Raw genomic sequence first — 27,919 nt, 5'->3', positions numbered from 1 at the left:
CCAGTTCTAATAACCTATAAGTCAAGTTTGCAGCCTGACAAGCACAGAAATTGAAAATGTAGAGACAGACGCTGAAATCACAAGGGGAAATGAAGAATGTGTAACAATACAAGGGATACACACGGTGATGGTAAAAGTACTGAGGGTTCAGATGTTTCCCTAGTTACACAACACACTGAGGTTCTGTGCCATCCTGTGCAATACATTACAGTGCTTGCTATAAAGCCAGCCAGATAAAACGTACGGCCATGGACAACTCAATAAAGAACACTAAGCAAAGAATGACCAAAATATTTAATTTAAAAGAGTGTTCCCTTGTTTCACTTTCTCCCTGATGTGATGTGTCTACACAAAGTATCACTGGCCCATCCATTGCTGACCAGCTCATAAAATACAAGATGCACAAACAAACAAACAAAAAGTCTATTTCTTTTTCTTGCCCTTCTGAGTGGGAGGATCCGGTGACTTGCCTTCTGCGAGCTCCAGTTCTTTCTTTAATGCTAAAAGCTTTTGCACCTCAGGGTCAATGACAGATTTTTCGGCTTTTTTCCCTTTTAGCTCCCGCACATGGTTACCCTAGAATTTAAGGGGGGAAAAATGCAAAGTAATCAAGCAGAGTTCCAAGCAGAAAGAAATGGGGGAGGGGGCAGGAAATACTGTGTATAACAACGTTCCTATGTCACAATACAATTTATACACACTGACGGGAAAGCAGAGTTGAAGTTGTACAGTTTGCTACAACCAATCATGTGCTGCCTGACCTGTTTTTCCAGCTCCTGCATCAGCTCCTTCACTCTTTCTGGCCCAGAGGCTTTAGGTGCTTGCTGCTCAGGAGCTTCCTGGGATGGAGACACTTTTGACTCTGTTTTTACCTGAAGACAAAAATGGAAACATAAGATCCCTTGAAGAAAATTGGTTATGCAAAGGTTTTTTCCATTGTATGGTTTATGGGCAGAAAAGTGAGGGCCAAGCTGCAGCTCCTGCAGGTCTGATCTTTTGGGCCACTGTCCAACCGAATGTTGCCATCCATGTCTATGGCCAGTCCTACAGAATCAGTCTGGATACCACAAAGGGTCAACCATTGCATTGCTACCTGTAGCTTTTCCTGGTCTGATGAAGAACAACCTACTATTCTATTTTAATCAAATATTTTAATTAAACTTATATATAGACCAGCACACCAATACTTTGTGGTTGACTTTTATTATATGCATTTGTGCTTCCCTATACAATAAAACTGAAGTGAACCACAAAGTATTGGTGTGCTGGTCTATATGAACAGTAAGTGTGCGATTTAAGACAATAAACAGTATATGGGACCCGTTTTCCAGACTGCTTGGGACCTGGGGTTTTCCGGGTAACGGATATTTCCGTAATTTGGATCTTCATACCTTAAGTTTTTTAGAAATTCATCTAAACATTAAATAAACCCAATAGTAGGGATGCACCGAATCCAGGAATCGATTCGGGATTCTGCCTTTTTCAGCAGGATTCGGCCGAATCCTTCTGCCCGGCTGAACCGAATCCTAATTTGCATATTCAAATTAGGGGTGGGGAGGGAAATCGCGTGACTTTTTTTACATATGCTAATTAGGGTTCGGATTCAGTTCGGTATTCGGCAGAATCTTTCACAAAGGATTAGGGGGTTCGGCCGAATCCAAAATAGCGGATTCGGTGCATCTCTACCGAATAGGCTGGTTTTGCTTCCAATAAGAATTAATTGTATCTTAATTTGGATCAATTACAATATACGGTTTTATTACTACAGAGAAAAAGCAAATAATCTTTCAAAATTTGGATTATTTGAATAAAATGGAGTCTATGGGAGACGGGCATTACGGGCTTTCTGTATAACAAATCCCATACCTGTATATTATATATATCTTCAGCCTAAATCCCAAGTTTGTGAAAAATATATATATCTTCAGCCTAGATCCCAAGTTTGTGTATAATTATATACAGTATATCTTTAGCCTAAATCCCAAGTTTGTGTATAATATATATATATCTTTAGCCTAAATCCCAAGTTTGTGTATAATATATATATATATATATCTTTAGCCTAAATCCCAAGTTTGTGTATAATATATATATATCTTTAGCCTAAATCCCAAGTTTGTGTATAATATACCGGTATATATATCTTTAGCCTAAATCCCAAGTTTGTGTATAATATATATATATCTTTAGCCTAAATCCCAAGTTTGTGTATAATATATATATATATCTTTAGCCTAAATCCCAAGTTTGTGTATAATATATATATATCTTTAGCCTAAATCCCAAGTTTGTGTATAATATATATATATATCTTTAGCCTAAATCCCAAGTTTGTGTATGATATATATCTTTAGCCTAAATCCCGAGCCAAAGCAGGACAAGGATGTATATTGTGGAGTGTGTGTTGATAGAGTGCCAGCTGGGGGTTGTATATGCAGAGATGAGGAAAATCAGACAGTTTAGCATTATTGTGTCCCTGTGTGCGCCTCCCGTATCAGTGACATCAGCAAGGCAATGCTATTTTTAGGAATGAGCGTTCTCTAAGGAAATGGCCTCATAACATCACAACTCTGCAGCAATCCTCGCTGAACATTGCCAACCGGGCTGTGACTGTGGAGCTTGTGCTTTATAGCGGCCTAATATTAACAGGCAGCAACCATAAACAACGCACTTAGGAGCAAATTTACTATTGGGGCGAAGTGACCTACATGTGTGAAAAATTAGTCATTTCAGTACTTCACCTATTTACTAGCAGTCACTGGCGTAAATTCACTAGCGAAGGAGATAGTCTCTAGCGGTACTTCGCTCCCTAACGCCAAGCGAATTTGCTCTCTTGACTTAACTACGCAAATTCACTAAGATGCAGATTTGCGCCAGACTTGCCTTCGCCACCTCAGACCAGGCGAAGTGCAATAGAGTAGATAGGACTTCCATAAAAAAAACGCTAGCGTCTTTTCCTTTTTCAGGGTTAGGCTGAAAAATAGCGTACATTTTTTTGGGGTAACAACATATGGCACATAAACGATACACTGGGCTCATGTGTAGGGCAATATAACAACTTTATTTTATTAAGGTTTCCTGGGCTTGTGTAATGTAATGTATTTGCTGCAACATATACGTCCATTCAACTTTAACTTGCCGCCATATGCAAATTAGGCAACGCTAGCCTAACTTCACTTCGTTTGGTGCAGTAACATTAGCGCAACTCCGCCAGTGTTCGACGCTCTGGACGCAACTTCTGATTTTAGTGAATTAGCATTGTCCTGTCGAATCTACGCCTGGCGAAGTGTTGCGCTGTGAGCGAAGCCGTCGCTGGCGAATTTTCGGAGGTTAGTGAATTTGCCCCTTAGAGCAGTTCAATAATACACATGGAATTCTTGGGTCTTTGTAACTTTGCATCCTAACAAAGGTCCCTTTTTTGCTAGTGTGTAAGAAAAGAAATTCCTCCCAAATGTCAGAACTGAAGAAATGGAAACAGAATTTGAATTTCAAAATCTAGTGATGCACAAAACAGGAAGCAGAAAAGGAGCCACACACATTTCCATTATCCATATAGAAAAAGCACAGCCAGGTAAGCAGAAAAGCAGCCTCATATTGCATGAGCCAAAAACAAAAGACAAGTCTAACTAAAGCTGGACATTCCCAGGCCTAAAACACAAAAGCTGCTGCACTTTATTAGGGCCCTGGTCGAATATATGGCTAAAATAAATAAATAAAGACATACAGTAAAACCGCCATTTTACATTTTTTCGGGGAGACCAGAAAAAGTGGTGTAAAACCCAGTAAAATATAAACAAGGGAAATGTGTTATGCGTTATATATTGGCGGGGCCACAAAAACAAAGAGTAAAATGAAGGAAAACTTAAAGGGGTTGTTCACCTTCCAAACACTTTTTTGAATTCAGTTGTTTTTAGGTTGTTCCCCAGAAATAAAGATTTTTTTTCATTTACTTTCCATTATTTATTTTTTTACTGTTTTTCCAAAATCTAAGTTTAAAGTTTAATGTCGGTGTCTCTGGTGTTTGAGTCTGGCAGCTCAATAATTCAGGGGCAGACTCTAAACTGTCACAAGTTTGCAACATTTCTCAGCAGCATCTGTGGAGTATCAGCAACTATTGTATCAAGTCTAACAGCTGCCTGTAATGAAACCCAGAGATTCTGCTCAGCAGGGACAAAGACAAGAAATGTTTTAACTAAATGTATCAATTTAGAACAATTTACAGGGTCAGCGACCCTCCCCCTCTCAGAGCTGCTTCAGATGGTGAAAAATGACACTTTACACTTCAATATTAGAAAAAGTCACATATAAAAATAGAAAGTCATTGGAAAAAGTCCTTATTTCGGGTGATCTATCTGAAAACAACTAGTTATTTGAAGGTGAACCACACCTTTAAAATAATGGGAAGTAAAATAGAGGCTTCACTTAAAATCTTAAAATCCACATCGGCACATGTGATCCCTGTAGGCCAATGGTATGATCCGACTGGATCAGCCTGATTTGGCCTTACATGTGGGTGTCCAAATTATGCAAACTCCCACTTGTTTGGTAAATGCCACTAAGTGGCTTTTAATTTCTATGGACAGTTTGAAGGGGATCTAAACCCTAAATGAGTCGGTATTAACGCCTAAGCACTTTTAACATTTACATTTATCGTCTGTTTAACGTGGTTTTCGTTAATGGTTACTGATATTTGCAGTTTTATACTGCTAGACAGGCTTGGCTCAATGCACTTCCTGGATTCAGTTAACCCTAGAGTTGCTGACTCCCAGTTGAATCAAAAGCCTGCTATTAGCAATCTAAGGGGCCTATTCACTAAAGGTCGAAAAAGTAAGTGTTATTTATAGCACACAGTGCTACGCAATATGTTGGCGCTATATAAATACATGTTAATAATAATAATGCCTTAACATTTTTATCACTTCTTATATTTTTAGAAATAACGATCGATTCACTTAATGTTTACTTGTCTAACTTAAGAAGTGATATTTTTAGGTTCATTTTAGTTTAATTGTGTGCGGTATTTGATAGCATGCGTTATTTTGTGCGTTATTTTATAGCATGCGTTATTTTGTTCGATATTTTAGGGCATTTGATATTGTCACACGTTATTAATACAATCTATAGCACCTAAGACATTTGGGATGCCACTGGCAGAGTAGAAGTCTCGATTTTACAGTATTCTAGTCATTCCTTTCCCCAATGACACAGAACGTAGTGGATTCTGTATCTGCCCAAGGGATCATGAAAATGGGTTAGTGGCTGTAGGTAAGTCTCCAGTTCCTCATAAAGGTCTTTAATTGTTGCCCTACAGCTCCTCACTACATCTTCCTATATTAATCCATCTGATGATGAATCGTTCCTTAACTAACGCACAAAACTGTGCATTAAGGAATATCGACCTTTAGTGAATCAGGCCCTAAATATGCTAGTATCTTAGAAACAGTCAGGGTAAAGATGTGGTGGCCAGCCCTACAGAAATCTACCCTAAGCTAGTGCACTACTTTCTAGTTTGTTAGAAAAAAAAATAACACACCCCACTTAGTAATACTGTGATTATTTATAAATAGGCATAATACTCAGTAGCCAAATAATAGAACATTTAAATATGGGTTCCCCAAAAGTTTTGCAGAGGACATGTTTTGTGTGCACTATTTTATCTGAATGGACAATTGACACAACCCGTGGATCAATTTTATGGGCCTTGTTAAAGAAATATGAAATAAATGTGATTTAATGTTTCATGCAAATAGAGAAATGTCGCATGCAGTTATCACATTACCTGTCGCTCGGTGCTGTCACCGTTTAGCTGACAAGAAAAGGGACAGACCAAGAGGAATAAAGAGAAGACTCGCAATTATGCAGCTGACATCCAATTCACTAAGTACACTGTTTTATTGCACCCCCCACCCAAGACATAGCCATAATAAGCCGGGGGCCATATTCTGAATTTGGCAGGTTCATGGGTGCTTACGGACTTGTATAGTATAGCTCATTTTTGGAAACACATTGGCAATGCAGCACATGTAAAATGTTTTTTTCCTAGAGAAATTTATATATGTGCCCCATAACCTCCCCAGGTTCCAATCAAATCCAAGACACCAATACTTCAAGGCAGCAGTTGTCTTTTTACTTACCAATAGCCTGTTCTCGGATAATACATTTACCATTTTTTCTCATATTATTTCATTAATATCAAATGAAACTAGCTGAATGACACAGCCTTCCTTTATTGGCTTTAAATCTTTCAGAAATCAATAATTTTTTTAGTTTGTAACAGATGACTCTCCTATACGTTATGTCCCTGATGTGCTCAAAGAAAATAAAATCACTTTCTACTCTCTTGTAATATGTATTTAATCTCCTTAGGCCCATCCTTAAAAGATCATATCATACCCAACAAGCAGGCCCAGAAGTACAGTATAGAGAGAATGGAAGGTTGCTTCCACAATTTCTATAAGCATGTCCATTTCTATAACATATGACTACACAAACGTGTCTTTCGTTGGGTTTAATAACTTACGTTACCCTAAGCCTTAAAGGGGTAGTTCACCTTTACATTAACTTTTAGTATGTAATAAAATGGATAATTCTAAGCAACTTGTCAACTGGCCTCCGATTTTTCTTTTTGCCAGTTTCTGAATTATTTGCCCTTTACTTCTGACTCTTTCCAGCTTTCAAAAGGGAGGGGAGGGCGTCACTGGCCCCATCTAAAAAAACAAATGCCCTGTAAGGCTACACATGTGTGGCTTTTGCTACTTTTATTACTTACTCAGGACCTCTTCTATTCAAATCAGTGCAGCGTTGCTATGGTAACCTGGACCCTAGCAACCAGATTGCTGAAATTGCAAACTTGAGAGCTGCTGAATAAAAAGCTAAATAACTCAAAACCCACCAATAATAATTGAAACCTTACTGCAAATTGGTTAAACTAAAATTAGTTTAAAGGTGAACAACCCCTTTAAATACTTTTAATCTTTCTTCTCTCTTTAGCTTACCTTGCACAATGCACTGGCGGATAGAAAGAAAGAAAAGAATGTTTCTGCTCTTCGCTCCTCTTGATTATAATTCAACCTGTCTCTATTTTGTGTATTTATAATAGTCAATAAATTAAAGAATTCTTAGGAAACCACGAGAGCCTTCCCTTGCAAACATTATTCTATTCTGCAGTATAGTGTGCATGCAAAACCACACTTCTCACCTGCCCTCCTCCAAAGCGTTTGCGCAAGGATTCTATCTGGTCGTTCTCCAACTTCTGGAACAGTGGACTCACCTAAGGAACGCCATATTGATGCATTAGAAAATGTTAACTTTGCTGGATCCAACCATCATCAGACATTAGTCTTAAACATAGACTAATGGTCAAATATTTTCCCTTATGGTAAAGAATGTGAGACACTGACTGATAGATATAGAGCAGAGAACGCCTGTCCCATAATCCTGAGACTAAAAATGACACCAATAATTTTATAGAATTGCTCACATTTCCAATTTGGTGGCCACTTTGCAGACAACAGCAGAAGTCGGTGGTTAACACTTTAGATTCTTGTGGCATTAGCAGCTGCTCCTGGATAACACTGCTGATTGTTGGCATGTATGGATGCAACATAATGGAGAGAAGAGCGGCCATGTTTACAGCCACTCCAGTCACTGTGCCTGCTCTCTTCCTGCAAAACCACAGAGAAATTAATTAAGGAAATCACACTGCAGAAATCTGGATATTTTAGAATAAATGAGACTTACACGTTTCTCATATCAGTTTGCTTCTGGAGTAAAAGCTCAAAGTCAGGATGGTAAGTAACATCAAGTTCAACCTTTTGACTCTATTTTAACCTGCCTAACTGCCAGTTGATCCAGAGGAAGGGAAAAAAAACCCATTTGAAGCCTCTCCAATTTGCCTCAGAGGGGGAAAAAATCCTTCCTGACTCCAAGATGGAGACCTCCAAGATGGAGACCAGACCATTTCCTGAATCAACTTGTACTATGAGCTATCTCCCATAACCCTGTATTCCCTTCACTTGCTAAAAAGCCATCCAACCCCTTCTTAAAGCTATCTAATGTATCAGCCTGTACAACTGATTCAGGGAGAGAATTCCACATCTTCACAGCTCTCACTGTAAAAAACCCCTTCTGAATATTTAGGTGGAATCTCTTTCTAATCAGAATGGGAGACTGCGTCAGCAGGAAGGACCTACTGGTAAATAAAGCATTAGAGACATTATTATAAGATCCCCTTATATATTTATACATAGTTATCATATCACGCCTAAAAGGTGATGTATGGTCAAAATTTTGAATCTCCCTTTGGCTTTGGGGAGTGTATATAAGGGTTTTTCAAATTGCAAATAATTTTTTTTTTTTTTGCGTTTTTTAAATTTCTTGAAGCGCGAAACCTTCACGGCCCGAGTCAGTCTCTTTTGGGCCGGCCTGCCTCTTCTGCTAGTCCCGCCCACCTACCGATGAAAAACGAGCAGGCAGTGACTGTGGGAGTGGCGGTGAGACACATTGAGCAAACAAGACTGCCTACATGTTTTTCATTGGTAGGCGGCCGGGACTAGCAGAAAAGGCAGACGGGCCAAGAAGAAGATAAGGCCAGGGGCCATGAAGGTTTTGCGTTCTGCTGAAGCATGAGTAGCTATGTGGGGGATATGATTGTGCTGCAAGAAACTAAAAAACTGCAAAAAAAAAAAAAAAAAAATTTATATTTGCAATTTGAAAAATCCTTATATACACTCCCCAAAGCCAAAGGGGATTCAAATTTTTGACCATACATCCCTTTTAAGCTCCTCTTCTCCAGCGTGAACATCCCCAATTTGGCCAGTCCTTCCTCATAGATGAGATTTTCCTTACCTTTTACCAACTTAGTTGCCCTTCTCTAGACCCTCTCTAATTCAATGATGTCTTGTTTGACCACGGGAGACCAAAACTTTACGGCATATTCTAGATGGGTGCTCTAAACAGTGGAAGAAAGTAGAACCTCTGGGAAAACTTACTGCTCTTGTTGGTTTCCTTTGATGCACTTCCATGGTTCGTTAACTTGGATGTACTGATTGCCATGACGTGAAATGTTCAGAATACATCGAAGAGCATCTCGGATGCTGAAAAGAAGAATTAACCGGGACTTATTAGAAGCAGAGTTGTAACTTTAATATACCATTTTGCTTTCTCTAGAAGCCCAGAGTAAAACTTTTTTTTAGTTAATTTACAGAAGCAAAAATGCATAAATTATATTGTTTGGTTTTTCCATCCTTGAATAACATACCGAACTTTCTCCAGAAGCAGGTTGTACTGCTGCAGTTCTGCTGCAACTTGGGCCAGAAGCCTCTTATCTTCTGAAAGCAGCTCCATTTCAGGAACACAGCCATTGAAAAATTTCTGCACAAACATACCAGCCCTGCATAAAGGAGCATGAACACAGATTTAATCCTGCTACCAACACACATTTATAAGCATCAACAAACTTAAAATGTATTTACAGCAAAGTCTTTCATCTAGGACCTTCAGAGCATAATCATTGCTTCCCACTCTGTCAGGTCTGTACATGTTGGGCTCTCCCTAGCACTGAGAAACTTGAATTGTCTCTTGGTATTTGTGGTGCTAAACATGTGGCTGATGACTACACTTGCTGGCTCTGTGTTATGGATATCAACGGACCAGACCCTGGCCTTCACTACAACTATAAAACACCACATTCTGCAACCTGTTCTACAACAATGATCAATTACTGACCAATTACTGCCCTGATCTTGGCCTGTTCTAACTACAAACCCAGTTTATTGGCTTTCCTACCACTCTTCCAACTTACAATAGATGATTTGACCCATAATTCTTAGAAATATGTATGAAATGATAATTAGTGCCAATATGCAATCTATTTCAGCTACAAATGTATGCATTACAAGAAATGTAATAGTTTTAGATCTCTTACTTTACTCACAAATCCTACCAGAAGCCTACCTGTTGACAAAATTGCCAAGGTTGTTGAGGAGCTCAGAGTTGTTTTTGAGCATGAGATCACTCCAGCTGAAAGCACTGTCTTGTCCTTCTGGTCTCACATAAAGTAGGTAGAATCTCCATATATCCGCAGGGATACCAGTGTCCTTTGCCATATCTCCAAATACCCCAACTCCTCGACTCTTGGAGAATTTACCATCCTCATAATTTAAATATTCTGTTCAGATAAAGGTACACATTTAGTGACAGGATGCATCATATTCTTTATTTACATGCTTTCATCATATACACTGTAGAATCATCCATGCAACACCTACACTTCACCTAGTCAAATACATGTTCCATCCAGGGCCGCCATCAGGGGGGCACAGGGGGTACAAGTGTACCGGGCCCGGGCCTGAAGGGGGGCCCGGAAGTGCTGCACTTTTCAAAAGAGCCGGGCCCCCCTTCCGAGTTACCTAATCAGAAGGAAGCAGTAAGTGTGGGAACACTAACTTGCAAGATTTATTCGCAGGCTGCCACTTTATGTCTGGCATTGTTCTGTGGGTGAGGTCTGCGCCCAAAGACAATTCTGTCACTTCACACACCCTGCAGCAACTCCTCAAAACTACACACTGCGCGCAACGTTCTCGCGCAAACTTCATCACGGAACGCTACAAGTGGTTTCCATAGTAACAAGATGCGGCCCTGGGACTGAACACGGCCTCCGGCAGCTGGAAGTGGAGCGTTGGCGTGGCTTGAATTCCAGCACCAGGGTTTGGTGAAGGCTGTTAGTTTGTGTGTCAGCCCTACATTGGTAGGATGTGGGGGCTGTCCCGCTGCCTGAGTGGTCCCCGGGGATGGCTGCTTCTTCCTGCTGGTGAGAGACACTCTGGGTCCTAAAGTTGTCAGGCAGATTTGTGTAAAGATGACAGCGATGTGCAGGGGCTATATGGGGTGTGCAGGGCTGCCAGGGGGTGCAAGGTGCAAAAAAAAAAACCTTTATGGGGGCCCCTGGCGCCAATTATTTTTTTTAACTTGTAGGGGGCCCCAAAAATTTTGTTGTGCGGGGCCCCGTAATTTCTAATGGCGGCCCTGGTTCCATCACAACTACTCAGTATCCATTTACAGCCAACAGCTCCTATAATAGGTCTTGGCAGGTTTCCTGAATATGCACAAACAAGCAACTTCAGGTGAGCACTCACCAAGGACCATTCAGCATCTCAAATGCAAAGTAACTCACAGATCTTTAGCATATTGCTCACTGCTAATGAGCACAGGTAGTCAAAATGCTACTGTGTTAATGTTATATCAATGAACAAACAAGATCAAGAAAATGCACATGATTTTCTTCTTCATAGGATGCTCTCTTGCCATAGCATCACCCATTCATAGTACAAGATTCATCAAAGATAAAAGTTTATAAGTAATTTTCCTTTCCAAAGATGGGGCAGGAAAACAATTCCCCCATAAGGCAGAGGCTATTAAAGTTATTTGACTCCCCTCACAATCATGTAATCTTACATACCCGAATTAATAATCTTTTTAATTTCTCCATGGCACCCCATGAACCCTTAATTGTTGGGTAAAGCATAAGGTTTTCCCAACCCTTACTATATGAAAATGTGGCCACCAGAAAAGGATCTCTCTTGTTTAAAGTTTCTGTTAATTTCCTTTTTAAATTAAAGCAAAAACAATGGTACCCTATGTCATAGGTCAATGGTCCTCGGGCTACTAAAGCCCAGCTTTAGTGATGCTGTTGCCTGTTGATTCAAATGTCCCAAACAAGGTATTAACTTACTTTCTGATCATTTCAATGAAGCAGAGACTCTCAGAGACACAAAGGAACAATGCAAATCTTCCACAAACCCTACCTGTAGCTACAAGGTGGTTGACCAATGTGTAGTTATCTTCTGCACCCAAAAGGCAGGAAGGGAAGACAACACTGTGGAAAGGAACATTGTCCTTTGCCATAAAATTATAAAGCTGGACCTAAAGGTAAAAAGACACACTCATTAGAAGTAACAGAGAATACGGAATATATATTAGATCTATACAAAGAGATTTGCCAAGGCTCAACTAAAAATGTAAAAACATGGAAGTTCGCATTAAAAAATAAAATCTCGCATTGGGCTGTAAAAGACTTGGGAAATACACGTGAGAATAAACATGCCAATCAAGTCAGAATCTGCCTTGCCCTGGTCCTTTGTACTAACCTGAAGACCATTCCTTTAAAGGAGAAGGAAAGGTTAAAACTAAGTAAGCTTTATCAGAAAGGTCTATATAAATACACTAGAAAACCATCAAAGTAACACTGATCTGAATACTCTGAATTACTGCATTTCTTTCCTTCTATTGTGTACACATGGGCTTCTGTATCAGGCTTCCTGTTTTCAGCATAAACCTAAAGGGCTAGGGCTTGAGCATGCTCAGTTTGTTCCTCCCCTCCCTCCTGTAATCTGAGCCCAGAGTTATGAGCCAGCAGGGAGAGACTCAGGCAGGAAGTGATGTCACACCAAGATAGGCAGCTGCTATCCTAAACAAACAGACAGCTTCTAGAGCGGTTTACTCGGGTATGGTAAAGCATTCTACAGAATAAATATAGTGTTATAGTTTGCACCATTGTGGCTAATCTATTAGCAATAAAATGTCTCTGTAGCTTTCCTTCTTCTTTAAGACTGTAGACATGAGCTAAACCATGTTTCCAATGCTTTTTACATTTATTTGTACTATTATTCATGTACAATATTATTAATTAATGTGCATGTTAATTGGCCCAAAGATCTACTCTAACCCATAATTACACAGATTGATTAAGTTACCTGTTGAGGACTCTTCCACCACTTTTCCCACTGATCTGTATAGTTGGCTGTAATAGAAATATAGCCAATGGGAGCATCAAACCAGACATAGAACACCTGTAATAATATAGAGGCATATTTAAGTGAAACAATGTTCATGTATAAATCCATAAGTGTGTATCAAGAGTCTGTGTCACCTTGTCTCTGAAACCATCCAGTGGCACAGGTGTGCCCCATTTCAGATCTCGTGTGATACAACGAGGCTTCAGTCCATCACGTATCCATGAGCGAGTTATGAAACGGGCATTTGATGTCCAGTCACCGGTAGAGAAGGACTGTTCCAACCATTGTTCCAAACGTTTCTCCAGCTACAAGAAATAACCAAGGTCTAGATATAAACACATTTTATTATACTAAGATTCATGAATAAATCTCTGCAGTGCTCCAAAAATAGTCATACTTGCATGCTCAGCTCATATGTTCCAGCCATACATCTGCTCTCACTATTGCACAGTTCCACTAAGGACATAATTCATGAACGGGGCATGTTTCTATGCCAGGATCAGAATAAAACCCACTACAGCTAGTATAGCCTTCAATTACGTACAGTGTCTTACTGACACCATGCAGCAACATATTTGAAATGGTGAGTTTGCTATGCAGTGTATGCTCTTTGGTACCTTGATTAATGCAGGAGCCAGGTAGTATTCTTTTAATCCACTCCTCATTATTAAAACAAGAAGCTGTAGGTCCTAACTGCACATCACGTTAAAAAGAAGAATAAAATGAAGTAGAAATACTGGCAGATGCTATATTGGTTTGCTAAATTTTTAACATTATGGTAACAAATAGGAAAAGTAATGTGATGCTTATGAGTAATAGTCTTTTTTGGTGAAACCTAAAGTCACATGATTTACCTCAACCTAACATTTCTCTTGCAGAAAAAACTTAGACTAGGAGTCCTGGACCCATAGTAGAGGAAAATGGGTTTTAAGTATAAAGTAGGCAGTCCTATTGTGACACAATTTGCAAGTGGTCTTTTTTTATTTTTTAGTGTTGTTCAGCAGCCCTCCAGTATGGAATTTTAGCAGCTGGGTGCTATGGTACCAGTTAATCTACCAACCAGACTGTTAATGGAGACACTGGAGGATGAATATGAGAGGGTCTAAATCGTTACTAGAAAAAAAGGAAAAACAGAAATAAAAATGTAGCCTCACTGAAGAATTAGCTGATGTGGTCAGTGACCCCCCCCATTCGGAAGCTGGAAAGAGTCAGAAGAGGAAGGCGAATAATTAAAAAATGAAGACTGACAGGTTTTGGGTTAGGGTCTATAACCTTATCTTCTCGGTTTTACACTTGAATTTGCCGAAGGCCCCCCAGGTAGCCTTGCTTGGGGTACCTCCTAAAGGGGACCCCAAAGATTAAACTGAAACTACTAAACCACATATTCTTGGCTGCCAGACAATCTACTGCCAAAGCTTGGAAATCTCCTGCTATTAATTTTTCTCAGTTTAAGAATAAAATAGACTGGATTTACATGAATGAAAGGCTAACTGGTCTAGCTTCCGAGAATTCCCAAAGGACCTTGAAAATTTGGCAACCATGGGTATTATATAGATTTAGTGGGTCCCTCCCACCTATCCCGCTGTAGACGTAACACCTAAGGTCCCTCCTCTATCCCTCAACATGTAGAGATGTCTTACTGAGTCAATTACCAGATGTGACACCCACTGTTAGTACCTCACGTATGTTTGACCACTCTTTATTCTTTGTTTTTTTTTATTTTCATTTTATTTGTATTGTTATTTCCCTGCTTAGTTTAACACTTTATTCTGAATTTTTGAATTACTGTTTATGTAAACAATACTAATCTGTCTAACAGCATTTTTGTTCTGGGGACTACTTATGTGTCGGTTGTTACGTGATTAACATTTACAGTCTCCTTGGGTACGTACTTGGTGTCAGTTCCCCTAGCTCCTACTGTACCTTGACACTTACTTTGGCAAGCTATGGGGTACCCCTGGCTCTCACAGAACACTAGTTTGAATGATAGTTCTATTGGCACTATGGAACTACTTTTTTTTACAACTGGGACACCCCCAGTCTTGTGATATTGTTCTACTTGTTACCTATATTGACCTCATAGCTGTGATATGTCTTTTTTGAGCTATGTACACTATAACGTTTCTATGCTTGTTTACATTCTGCTGTATGACAAAATTCCATAAATAAAAATATTTAAAAAAAAAAAAATGAAGACTGACTAAAGGTTACTAAGCATAGGACATTGTTTAGCATACTAATAGTTAACTAAAAAGTAAACTATCCCTTTAGCATAGGGCCATGTACCAATTAGTGATTAATAGCAGCACTGTTAGTTACTTGGATACTATGACCAGATTGTTTGCAGCACAAAACGTACCTGACTAATATGTCCTCTCATAATCGTTATATATAATAAACTCTTTTATTATTATTTATAGAACATGAATTGACTCACCTTTGGCAAGTCCAAGAAGAGATGCTTGGAGGATTTAATGACAGGGGACTGCTTACAAATTTTGCACTGTGGTTTCTGTAAATTGAAGCACAGAACATTACATTTAGCATGTAGTCCTGCCTCTGACTCCATCTGCACAGCATCACAGCTGATTGCAAGAAGCAAATCAAGCAAACTAATTTCACATACACTTGTTCACTCATTATACAGTATTAAGTCACTTAACCAGCAGACAATTACTATGAAATAGATTTCAGCCTCATCAATCAGTGGCTGGCAAGAGAAGCTAGAATTCCTTTCTCATGATAATAAATTGTTCCTAAAGTGCAAAGCAGATGCTAGCACTGTCCATGTTTGGGACACGGATTGAGGAAGAGGAACAGGAAAAAAAATTGTGAGTTCCTCCAAAAATGTTCAAGCAGCAAGTAAAAAAAAAATACAAAAAGTTTATTAGAACATGGCCTGACGCATTTCGTGCCTGTTGGGGCACTTACTCATAGGCTGTAAGTAAGTGCCCCAACAGGCACGAAATGCGTCAGGCCATGTCCTAATGAAGTTTTTGTATTTTTTTTTTTTTACTTGCTGCTTGATCATTTTGTTTCTTTTCCCATGTGCATGCACCCTTGGACTGGGGTGAACTGTGAGTATGTCCTCCTATTTCATACTCTATATTTTGAAATTGCATTGACTTCAGCAGTGCTTTTATAGGCTGGATGCACCATCTTTTTTTGTTGAGGAAGAGGAAACCCGGTGAGGCAGTTATTCATGCCATTGTGTGAGGTACAGCTGCCATAGCAGATGAGTGCACAGTTAAAAAATTAACCCAGAAAAGAAATAGAATGAAGCCATTTTTACCCGTTTGACAGATGACAATGCAATACGAGGCAGGACCAAGCAAGAGGAAGAAGATTTCTTTGATGTGCCTAGTAATGCATATAAATGTCCAAACACTAGGTTTTGTAATTCATAAAAATGTGTACTTCACATTTCTACAGTAGCTTTTTACGAGACTTGTTTACGAGCCCACAAATGGGAGACATGTATAGAAAATTGAACATAAAGATTTCTAAACAGCCTGCTATTTATATCAAGATTAGATTAGATCAGATTGCTTAGAATACCTTTAACTCTACAGCATTTATGAGCTTCCCACATTTGTCACATTGGTCCCCTCTCGCCTCTTCGTAGTTACAGAAAGGACATATTCCTTCCACAAAGCGATCAGCCAAGAACCTCTGGCATTTCTCACAGCGAAGCTGTTCCACTGTGTCTGTCAGTAAAAATTCCCTCTCGAAAAGTCGATGAAAGATATCTTGGGAAATACTAAAGAACAATATAATGATTCGTTATTGGCATTATAATATTTAGGAATTTGTGGAACGCCCAGGATCCCCAGGCTTAAAACTTTGGTTGACAAAAGCAGAATGTTTAGAGATCCCTGCTGTATGGAACAACAACACTGAGGGTAAAGATGCTTGCGGATTTCAAATATAAATTACATAGATGGCTGTACAAGCTATTGCATAATGTGTTAGCAGATATAAAGAAAGACAACAAGAAGAATGATTGATCACATACGTGGTTTGGTGTTGAGTTGTTGTCCGTCCAAAATAGTCAAAAGAGATGTTAAACCACTGATATATCGCAGTGTGGATAGCATTGTACTTGTCACAGATCTGTTGGGGTGTCAACCCTTCCTCCATAGCTTTGGTTTCTGTTGCTGTGCCATATTCATCCGTTCCACATATGTAGAGTGTGTTCCAGTTCCGCAGCCTGCAGTACCTGGAAAGGCAAATATGAATTTAAGTGTCTGACAGGTGTGAGAAAGGGGGTCTTTTATGTTTGCCTGAGAATATAATTAGGTCATTCTTTTAGTATTTGTGAAAATAAAATACAAAGTGGGAGCACAGTACAGTTGCTAAGAACACTCCATGCTACGGTGTTGTATACATAATGGCCTTTAGACAGAACGAATCAGAGATAGTTAAGACTCCACTGGTGCTTAGGAGCTGTCTGGTGTAGGGGTATTTGCATTACTAGGAAGGATGGGTTGGCTGGATGTCATGACAAGGTAACGGAGGTGCCCATCAAAAGGATCATGAAGCATGATATTACCTCGGACACTAACTATATATATCTTTATGCTAGATTTGTTCTTCATAATACAGCTGCCCCTTTAGTTGGATGACTACCATTTTCTGTGCCATTAAGTCCATACACAATTTCAGCACAACAATACTTATGATGTGCAACATAGCACTTGTGAGGGTGTAACAATTGCAGCAGGTGCAAGGACAGTAATTACAGACAGCGTTTTAAAAATGGAGACACTCATGGGACTTAAGTGGCATCAAAAGTGTTTCCATGGTAGCTTTCAGCCATGTAAAGTGGTTGCACTAATGGTAAACAAAACAAAAATATATAGGCAGACACAGAAGGCCCCTTATACAATACAAGTACGGTACTGCTATACCATTAAAGGGTAACCATTGAGAAAATTAAAATTGAATACAAATGTCAACTTTTGAGTGTCATTGCCATCTTGAGTGTTCATTTTTTGTGATAGTTCCTTAAATTTCTCAGGAATTGTAATATATAGCACACCCTGTACCAAAAAAGGAGTTAGAATTTGTGTTTTTTCCTTTCCCATTACTTTCTTATATCCACTTTAGATGTCCTAGAAATGCCATAACTATTGTTGTTACTGCTACTGAAAAATGCCTTACCCTTTAAACAAAACAGGGATTGTTTGTCCATATATTGCAATATATTTAAGCTGGCCAACTACGTCAAAGTCATCCCATATCTGGCCAGTCCTATGCTCAATTTTCATCTGATTCATTAAGAATTCTATTGCTTCATTATACATTTTACAAAGGGACTAGGTTTTACCTGCAACTTACTAGCTGCTTTCAAAGTAAACCTCCATACTTGGCTGCCCTTTTATTAGACACCAGTGGGATCACCTGATTATAGTTGGAGAGGGTGGGAGCTACAACATGGAGCTGGTCACTGCTCTTGTAGAACTATAACAAACAAGGGAAAGTTGTGCTCACCACTAGTTTTTAAAAATCATTAGGCGGGGGTGCAATGAGGGTGTGACCACAAAATACATATAGACAAATACAAGATTCCTCTGCACTCAACCCATTATCAATATATTTAAGACAGAGACATTTTGTGCATACTGCTACTGAAAAATGCCTTACCCTTTAAACAAAACAGGGATTGTTTGTCCATATATTGCAATATATTTAAGCTGGCCAACTACGTCAAAGTCATCCCATATCTGGCCAGTCCTACGCTTAATTTTCATCTGATTCATTAAGAATTCTATTGCTTCATTATACATTTTACAAAGGGACTAGGTTTTACCTGCAACTTACTAGCTGCTTTCAAAGTAAACCTCCATACTTGGCTGCCCTTTTATTAGACACCAGTGGGATCACCTGATTATAGTTGGAGAGGGTGGGAGCTACAACATGGAGCTGGTCACTGCTCTTGTAGAACTATAACAAACAAGGGAAAGTTGTGCTCACCACTAGTTTTTAAAAATCATTAGGCGGGGGTGCAATGAGGGTGTGACCACAAAATACATATAGACAAATACAAGATTCCTCTGCACTCAACCCATTATCAATATATTTAAGACAGAGACATTTTGTGCATACTGCCCTTTGTAAAATGTATAATGAAGCAATAGAATTCTTAATGAATCAGATGAAAATTAAGCGTAGGACTGGCCAGATATGGGATGACTTTGACGTAGTTGGCCAGCTTAAATATATTGCAATATATGGACAAACAATCCCTGTTTTGTTTAAAGGGTAAGGCATTTTTCAGTAGCAGTATGCACAAAATGTCTCTGTCTTAAATATATTGATAATGGGTTGAGTGCAGAGGAATCTTGTATTTGTCTATAACTATTGTTGTTAGCTTGTGTAATGCAGCTGTTTGGGGCCAAGATTTCCTTTGTCTTGGGAGAAGTCCATATCATCTCAGATGACCAGAACGGATCAGATTTAATGCCAAACATACTAAAGAATGTAATAGCACAAAACAACCCTTAGAGAGACTTATGTTTGAAAACCTTTTATATGTTTGAAAACCTTTTATATCATTTTTTCAGTATCAAATGCAATATCATCAATTTAGGAATACATACCACCCAATGTACAAAAAGTTGAAAAGAAAGCTCAGCAACACTTGGTGTTTGAGAAAACGTTCTTTCACAGCAGTGTCTTTTATCACAGATTTTATTTCATTACATTTTCCACCAGGAATCACAGAGTTAAACCAGCTAATGATTTAACCCCAGATGCAGATAAAATAGAGGCTACTGGTCTATTTACAGGACTCAAATATTATTTTTAAAAAAAACCTGCACCAATGAAAACAACCAGCATTTTATAATGCTTCTGCAGGACACCAAGAAACATAGTTTAAGGCTAGACTTAGCCTGCATAATAGACAGAGGCTATGCCCTGTTCATGATACCATCTTCTACTATACACTATGATAAAGTCGTTGCCCCTTCCCAGATGAGATAAAACTGTGGGGCATGATATGGTCACCCAGGAATGTCCCTCCACCTTCACCTCCAAGATAGATTTCAGAAGTACCAGTTTACAAGCACAGATGATAAAATGCTGTCTATAGGTCTTGGCATAGGATACTCCAAACAGAACTTGAAACCCAAACTGATGTAGCCAAAAGGAAAAAAAGGTCTTCTTTGTTCAACTTACCTAGCAAAAACATCTGCGCTGAGCACAGAACCAATGATATTTCCAAGGTGCGGAACGTTATTGACATAGGGCAAAGCACTGGTGATGAGAACGTTTTTTTCTCCTTCCACTGGCAGGCTGTAACATGACATGGAAGAAAGAACTATATTTAGTCTTCTACTTTGGATTATATATTTTGTCTATCCACTGGCACTTTGGGAGATGTACTTCTATCAACACATGTTTCCCTCCTATACAGAACTGTTGAGTATGAGGGCATTCTATAGAACTACATGGGTGCTTAGACATACTTACATTGGGTGTGGTCTCTGCTTTGGCTTTGAAGCACCAGTGAGACCTTTAGCCCAAGCTTCAGCAGCAGCTTGTATATCCTCCTCAGACAGAGACGGCATGTCCTCTCCCTGAAAAGGTGGGAAATATTTGAAATGGTCGGCTAAACATCTGCTCAGAAATCTACTCTACCACACATTTCATTATATGTAGAAATTCACTTTTTGACATAAAGGGGCAGATTTATCGAATCAAATTTAAAATTAGAATTTAAAATTTTCTATTTTTTTTATGGTCAAATCTATCAAATTCAAAATAAAAAATTAGTATTACGAGATTTATCATACTCTGGCCATTTAAGAACTCAAATTCAACTATTCACCACCTAAAACCTGGCGAATTGCTGTTTAAGTCAATAGGAGAGGTCGAGGGATTCATTTGGAGTTGTTTGCAGCCTTCCTGACACTGTGCCTCTGGGTTCATACAATCAGGTCACTGCAGTAAGTAAACAATTTATACATTTGCTTTAGTTTCCCTACAAAGCTTATTTACATTATTAAAAATATTATGTGACAAAAAATGAATCATTCTTCTGTACACCTGACCCAACAAGGCAAAATAGTTTTACTGAACTTTTATATAAAGAGGAACTAGGCTCAAGGTAAAAAGGCAATACTTTACCTCTTGCTCCTTACAAACGGACTTGCCAGGTGGGGTTATGGGTGCAGGCTGCTTCTGGAGGAAAGGCTTGAAGACTGAGCTCCCCTTATCTTTCAACAGCGATGACGCAGCTTTTTGGCACTGTTCTAGCTGACTTACATTTTGAAACCAGCGCTTAAGTGATGCCATCTCTTCTACACATAAAAAATACAGATTTAGTTAAATATGATTGCGTATGATTGAGGACTGGTTCATGAATGGGCTCCAAACTTGCATATGTACATAAAAATATGGCTATACGATCATTGCTGGCAGGTTAACAATAAGAACATTTTTAACAATAGGGAAAGTGCTTTATTCTACTTCAAATTAAAATGCATGGTTTCTATTGATTTTTAGTAAATGTTTAATGCAATTTAACAGCATTAAACACACACACAATTATTTTAAATAATAGGAATTGTGTTGTCTATTTCCTTCTGCCATTCTGGATTAACAGTACTCCCCATTAGCAGATAAAGTCTAGCACAGCAGAAAGTCATGTAGCTTTGGAAGATATAGACAAAGGTAATTAAAAAACATTGAGGAACATGCCTATTTTTAGACAAATGTTACCTGGAAGATTAGATGCATCCACAATTAGAGGATAGATAGAGCCCCACACAACAATATCCACAACAGTGAGTGCATCCTAAAGGAAGAGAAGTTTAAAATAAAGCACAGATATGGCTTGTGAAAAAACACATGGCTACACAGGGTTGAACCAGGAATAAACCCAAAGAACAGCAGATGTAAGCTAATGACAAATTTGCGTACTCACCATTAAATCTTTTCTCCTCTCCATATCAGAGAAAAAGATATTGGGTAAATCAGCAATCCTTATCAACAACCTTAATTGTTTATTGTTCCCCAGACATTACGATTGTAAGCTCTTGCTCTAATCCCCCTTAATGTGTCGTAAGCCCATATGTTATATCATAGGATATTAAGAGCTACATAATATGATAAATCTATATAAATAAATGGTGATGACGGTGGGGAAAGCTCTTATCTTAAAGCTGGATGAAAACTAAAGGCTTGTAGGTTCGCTGTTGTCTTTTATCTTCAATGAAGAAGTCAGACCTTCTGAAGTCAAACTTTCCTTCAGTGCAGCCTTAGGCCTGACACATGGCGTATAGGGGGGTTGAACCTCTGAAGAAACCCTCCATCCATCATGCTCCTTTATGACATTACCTGTGCAAAACCTGTATCACCTTACTTGGCAAGATATTGGCTGAGGATCCCAAGATTTTTTTTTTGCCATGTTTAATGATGGTGTTCCTCCAGAAACCACTTGGTTACTAAATAGGTTCTTAATAAAAGCAACAATTTTACCACATATAAACAGCACAATAACAAAACCCGACTTCTGGGTTAGTATGTTAAAAATGGTCATTATAGTGCTTGTGTCCTTTTAGACTAACCTCATTGCAGCTCTGAGCAGCACATATTTCTAGAAGACACAGAAGGGTCAGAGGTTTTAAATTTAGGTTCTAGAATCTGGATCAGGGTTGTCAAAACAAACTGGAGATTTTCAAAATTGCACTTGACAGCAGTAGTTTTAAGCCTGTGCAGTTGTACTGTTCTGCTTGTTCTCCCAAAGAAACCTAGTCTATAATTCCAGTGTGTTTGTAATACAGGTATGTGATCCGTTATCCAGAAACCCATTATCCTGAAAGCTCCGATTTACAGAAAGGCCGTCTGCCATAGACTTCATTTTATCGAAATAATTAAAATTAATTTCCTTTGTCCTCTGAAATAATAAAACAGTACCTTGTACTTCATCCAAACTAAGATATAATTTATCCTTATTGGAAGCAGGACCAGCCTATTAGGTTTATTTAATGTTTACATGGATTTCTAGTAGACTTAGGGGCCGATTCACTAAGCTCGAGTGAAGGATTCGAATGAAAAAAATTCGAATTTCGAAGTATTTTTTGGGTACTTCGACCATCGAATTGTTTAAATTCGTTCGAATACGAACGAAATCGAACGAAAAATCGTTCGACTATTCGACCATTCGATAGTCGAAGTACTTTCCCTTTAAAAAAAACTTCGACCCCCTACTTCGGCAGATAAAACCTACCGAAGTCAATGTTAGCCTATGGGGAAGGTCCCCATAGGCTTGCTAAACTTTTTTTGATCGAAGGATTTTCCTTCGATCGTTGGATTAAAATCCTTCGAATCCTTCGAATCGTTTAATCGATCGAACGAACGTTTAGCGCTAAATCCTTCGACTTCGAATATTCGAGGGTCGAATTTCGAAGTATTTTTAACTTCGAAATTCGACCCTTAGTGAATCTGCTCCCAAAAGTATGAATATCACTATGTTAAATAAATGGACAGAGACCAGAGAAAAATGTAATTTAAAAATGAAATCATGAAGAATAATACTCACCTTGATAAGGTATGGACTGGATTTTCCTGCAAGGCTTTGATCCAAATGCTTAAGGGATGCACTAATGGTTGCCATGACATCTTCCTTTTTTTTCCCCTGAACAACATGTGCATATAACGCAGCAGAGAGTGCTGGCTAAAGTAAATAAAAGTAATATGTTTATTATGTTCCATATAAATGCCAGAAATGCAGCAACTATTACTTAATTCACTGGAAGTGGCACTACTGTATTAGATGCAAATCAAAAATCATGTTCCTGGTCAGACATCCTACCTGAAGCTCGGCTGCTTCCCATTCCAACCATTGATTGCTTAGATCGCACATATCATGACCAGATGACAAGTAGAAGTACCTAAAGGGTGAGGGGGAAAATCACTTTTTATGTAAGAAACACTCCATTTATAATATTATATTAACCTAAAACAAAACAAAAATCTCTGTCTGATAAATCTTTCCAATTAAACACAGTTAATTGCTTTAAAGGAGATGGAAAGGTAAAATCACTGGGATTTGCTAAAATGTTAAGCTCCCCTAGTCCCCTCAGCTATTTTATCCGCTTACCTGTTACCCAGGGCTGGTTCTCCTCCCCCACAGGCTGGAGGTAATGCTTGCACATATGAATGGGATACACTACAGTCAACACATTGTCATGTTCAGTACACAGGGGTAGTTTGGTTAAGATGGCCAATCCGCCTACACATAGCCAGCTTTACAAAAATGCTACCGTTAAGGGCAGAGACACATGGTCAGATTCGGGGAGATTAGTTGCCAGGCGACAAATCCCCTCTTGTTCGGGGCGACTAATCTCCCCAAACTGCCTTCCCGCCGGCTAGAATGTAAATCGCCGGTGGGATGGCACTAGGAGCGCTTCATTTCCGAAGTCGCCCGAAGTTGCCTCATGAGGAAACTTCGGGCAACTTTGGAAAACGAAGCGCTCAGAGTTCCATCCCGCCGCTGATTTACACTCTAGCCGGCGGGAAGGCAGGGGAAGATCGGGGAGATTTGAAAAAGAGGAGATTTGTTCTTGGACGACTAATCTTCCCGAATCTGACCGTGTGTCTCTGCCCTAAGAGCAGTGGCCGACAGGGAGATATGCCCATAAAAAAATCAACGTCTGCAAGCAACAAATATCCAGAAAATGCCTCTCCATTGAAAACAACTAATCACAGGCGACAAATCTCCTCGTCGGTCACTGCCCTTAGATACAAATATGTAGAGTTACATGAAAGCAACAAGCCAAAGAGCAACCAAATCAGGAAATCTAGAGTTAGACTGGATGTTGTATGTGACACCATATATCTAGCTAAAAAGCCTGGTACAACAACCTGTGGGAACTCGCAACCCTGAACATTATCTTCTAGTGTCCCATGCTACTTTGTGTGCCTTTGATGACTACCTTGTTTTGTGTAAAATACTGTAATGCACTTTCAGCTGCACACATCACATGTAAGAGTGTATTTTGATAACATATAAACCGTCCCTTACCTGCAGATTGCATTAGATAAGAAGAGATAATTTCCATTTTCCAAGTCCAGCACTGGTAGTCTTGGTTGTGACATAAAAGGAACAATCTTTTCTGAGGAGACAGAGGCAAAAATATGAAGCAAAACATTAATAACAGCCCAAGTTTTTACTCTGTCCTTAGAAAAGGCCCTATAACGGATAAATCCATTAAAGCTGGCCATACACGCATGATACTGCCTGCCAACTCACTCTTGATGGAGTCGGTGGCTTATTAGACTTTGTTTGGGGCCAAAGCAAATACAGTCCCAATCAATATCTGGTAAAAGCTTTGCTAGATGTTGATTGGGTTGCCTGGATAATTTAGTCAACATGTTATCCAGTTGTCCAATTATATTGTAAATGACTGATCAGCTACTTACTATTATTAACTACAATAAATCCATCAACAAATTGTATAGGTGTTCTGCCTGCACCAAAAATGAGAACATATGGGATTATTCTATGATCTGGGACTGCTATACAGAGATCGCTACGCAGGTTGACCTGTCAGCTACTCAGAAACTCAGCACCATTAGAATATGATGCCCCTTTCATTTTAAATGTGTTACTAGGCCCATAAAATGAATTTCTTAGCAGCCCTGTTGGAATATCCTGCCTTCCTTAGTAAAGCTACTATAAAACACAGCAGAAGTTGCATCCAGTTGAAAAACAAGTTGCAATGGGTACTAAGAGAATTTGTTTCCTTCTTTCTCAAGAGAAACAATCACTCATTTTTCTCATACGCGTATATAAATGATTACAAAAAAAAGGGATAATAAAGAGAAGGGAAAAACAACCTTGTTGGGCAACACATGAACATGTAACATAAACAAGCGCCAACCTGGTTGCTTGGAGAGCCCATTATGCAGAATGGCAGATTATACCACACCCCTAACGGACAGTTGGCCATTTGCCACTAATCACAAGTAATAATAGCATAATCTTCCTGGGTGTCTTTCTGGTTACCCCACTCAATACAATATTGCACAAGTATTGGAACATGTAGGAATCAGGTGCTTTCATGCACAAGTAATTATTTAAACACAGAGTTTGCCAGGGGCTTATTTGTCCCAGGATCTATGTCAGTTACCCTGCCCCAGGCTACCTTGCAGTCATAAATGATCAGAACAGCAGCAATACTAACACGAATGAGCAACCACCACTGTTTTTGTGTTCCTGTCATGCAATAATGATCAGTTTTGCACTTGATTGAACTAGACCTCCTCTGAGCATATAGCTGTGGCAAGCATAAGCCATGGGGAAGAAAAGCAGGATTCAGCAAATGTTAGAAAAAAAGCAGTTTGGCAGAGACATTTACATTACAGGACCTTAGTTCTCCTTTAGTTAGCAGAAGCAGCTTTGCATATACAGAAACTCGTGTGGCCACTGGAAATTTTTTAAAAAATGTCGAGCAATCCTAGTGACAATGAAACCATTCCATAAAACAGTTGCAAAACTTTTCAAGTGTGGGTTTCCCTGTCTTAAATGAGAAGTCATATGTAAGGGTGTCTGTTTATACTACTACTTCTTGTGTAAATTTCTTCTGAATTCTTTAGACCATTTCAAAGGTGGGACCAACAAACTGAACTGGTACAGCAGAGACTTAAATATTTACTTAATCATAAAAATACGTTCCCAGTGCTCGAGTCCTGCTGGACGATTAGGTGAGGCGATGCATGCCAACGTTTGGGTGGCACTATACTTAGCTACACACAGCAGGGAACGGTGAAGTAGAGCTCCCTTGCTTTATCATTTTTTACCTGCAGAGCCCTGGCCAGGAGTGATATTTTATTGATAAAAGTATGTTTTTTAGTACTGTATAAAACTGCAAAGCAAAGGCTTTAAAAGGGGAGCTCTGAGAAAGCATTGACCCTCTATAAAAAGTGTTTATGCCACTAAGTTCTATGTGCAGGAAATTCACATTATAAAAGATGTGTTTATTTTTTCCAGATAATCTTAAGGGTCAGGGCACACTTGATAAGGTATGGCACACACAGGCAGATTCAAGGAGATTAGTCGCCCGGCGACAAATCTCCTCTTCTTTGGGGCGACTAATCTCCCCGAAATACCTCCCCTGTCTTCCTGCCGGCTAAAATGTAAATCGCAGGGGGATGGCACTCGGCGCGATTAATTTCCCGAAGTCGCCTGAAGTTTCCTGCCTCAGTGGAAACCAAGAGAGCTGCAAAGCAGGAAGTAGTGTTCTGGCTATTATGTTACACATCCAGTCACTCCAGCCTTCATACATTTTTGGCTAACTAACCATATAAGAAACCTTTTTATTTTGCACAGCCTATTTATTTACCCAGTTTGTATTTTCATACTGAACAACCCCTGTTGCCCCTTAAATCCACTTCTACCAGTTCAAATCTCCTGTCTTCAAGTAGTGCTGAGGGTCATTTATAAACACTGGGCAAATTTGCCCATGGGCAGTAACCCCTGGCAACCAATCAAATTGCTGCATTCATTGTTCTACTTGCAGCTGGCTTTAAAAAGCTTATCACTGATTGGTTGCTATAGGTAACTGCCCATGGGCACATTTGCCCTGTGTTGATAAATGAGCCCCACTTGTGCTGGTAGCAGTCCATGGGTGTTTCTGTGACACTGGACCCACAACACAAAGTCAGCCAGACAGATAATCACTAGCAGTAGAGAATAATAGTCTGTACTAGCAGCACTACCAGCTGCCCTGTCACCAAGATCCAGAGCATCCCCTAAAATCTCTCCTATGATTAACATGTGTATTAATGACACCTACCGTCCCCCTCTTACCTTCCTGCTGTAGCCTGTCGATCTGTACATGTTGAGCCCAGAGAGCGGCGGCAGCCAGAACCTTCACCCCCTGAGGGTTCCCCTCACCCACAAACAACTTCATGGTCAGCGATCAGACACTTCCCTAGCGGCAAACAGTTCAACAGGCACAGCTGATGCAACTCACATGAAAACCGGCCACACGTGTGTCGCAACGTGCATTGGGAACTAGAGTCCCGCACGACGTTCTACCATCGTTGAAGTCGGAGCACTAACCCTGTGCCGGACTACAACATCCAGTGTGCAGCGCGAGGAGGAGGCTCTT

At 39.5% G+C, this 27,919-nt stretch overlaps 1 protein-coding gene across 2 annotated transcripts; it reads right to left on the bottom strand.

The window, feature by feature from the left end:
- Positions 1–279: 279 nt before the first annotated feature.
- mars1.S (methionyl-tRNA synthetase 1 S homeolog) lies at positions 280–27,919 on the bottom strand. Of its 2 annotated transcripts, XM_041582979.1 has the most exons (22): positions 27,616–27,919; positions 24,829–24,919; positions 23,617–23,695; positions 23,344–23,478; positions 21,522–21,597; positions 20,928–21,100; positions 20,271–20,377; positions 19,977–20,093; positions 16,810–17,013; positions 16,353–16,554; positions 15,232–15,306; positions 12,929–13,099; positions 12,753–12,848; positions 11,805–11,922; positions 9,955–10,168; positions 9,260–9,391; positions 8,991–9,095; positions 7,481–7,664; positions 7,199–7,270; positions 5,780–5,806; positions 762–872; positions 280–576 (listed from the first exon to the last, which is right to left on the bottom strand). In XM_041582979.1, the coding sequence occupies exons 1-22, from the start codon at positions 27,716–27,718 to the stop codon at positions 424–426; spliced, it is 2,745 nt and encodes a 914-aa protein (XP_041438913.1). In that variant the 5' UTR covers positions 27,719–27,919; the 3' UTR covers positions 280–423.

This window comes from Xenopus laevis, chromosome 2S (assembly GCF_017654675.1).
Source record: "Xenopus laevis strain J_2021 chromosome 2S, Xenopus_laevis_v10.1, whole genome shotgun sequence".
Classification (NCBI taxonomy): Eukaryota; Metazoa; Chordata; class Amphibia; order Anura; family Pipidae; genus Xenopus; species Xenopus laevis.
Note: the sequence above shows the minus strand (reverse complement) of the source record. Positions and strands in the feature narration are given on the sequence as shown.

Excerpts from the sequence above, each read along its gene's own strand:
- mars1.S (XM_041582979.1), bottom strand. The coding sequence starts at position 27,718 with ATGAAGTTGTTTGTGGGTGAGGGGAACCCTCAGGGGGTGAAGGTTCTG. Across the intron at positions 15,307-16,352 it reads TAAATGCTGTAGAGTTAAAG|AAACCACAGTGCAAAATTTG; the intron begins GTATTCTAAGCA and ends TTCAATTTACAG. Across the intron at positions 577-761 it reads TGCAGGAGCTGGAAAAACAG|GGTAACCATGTGCGGGAGCT; the intron begins GTCAGGCAGCAC and ends CTTAAATTCTAG.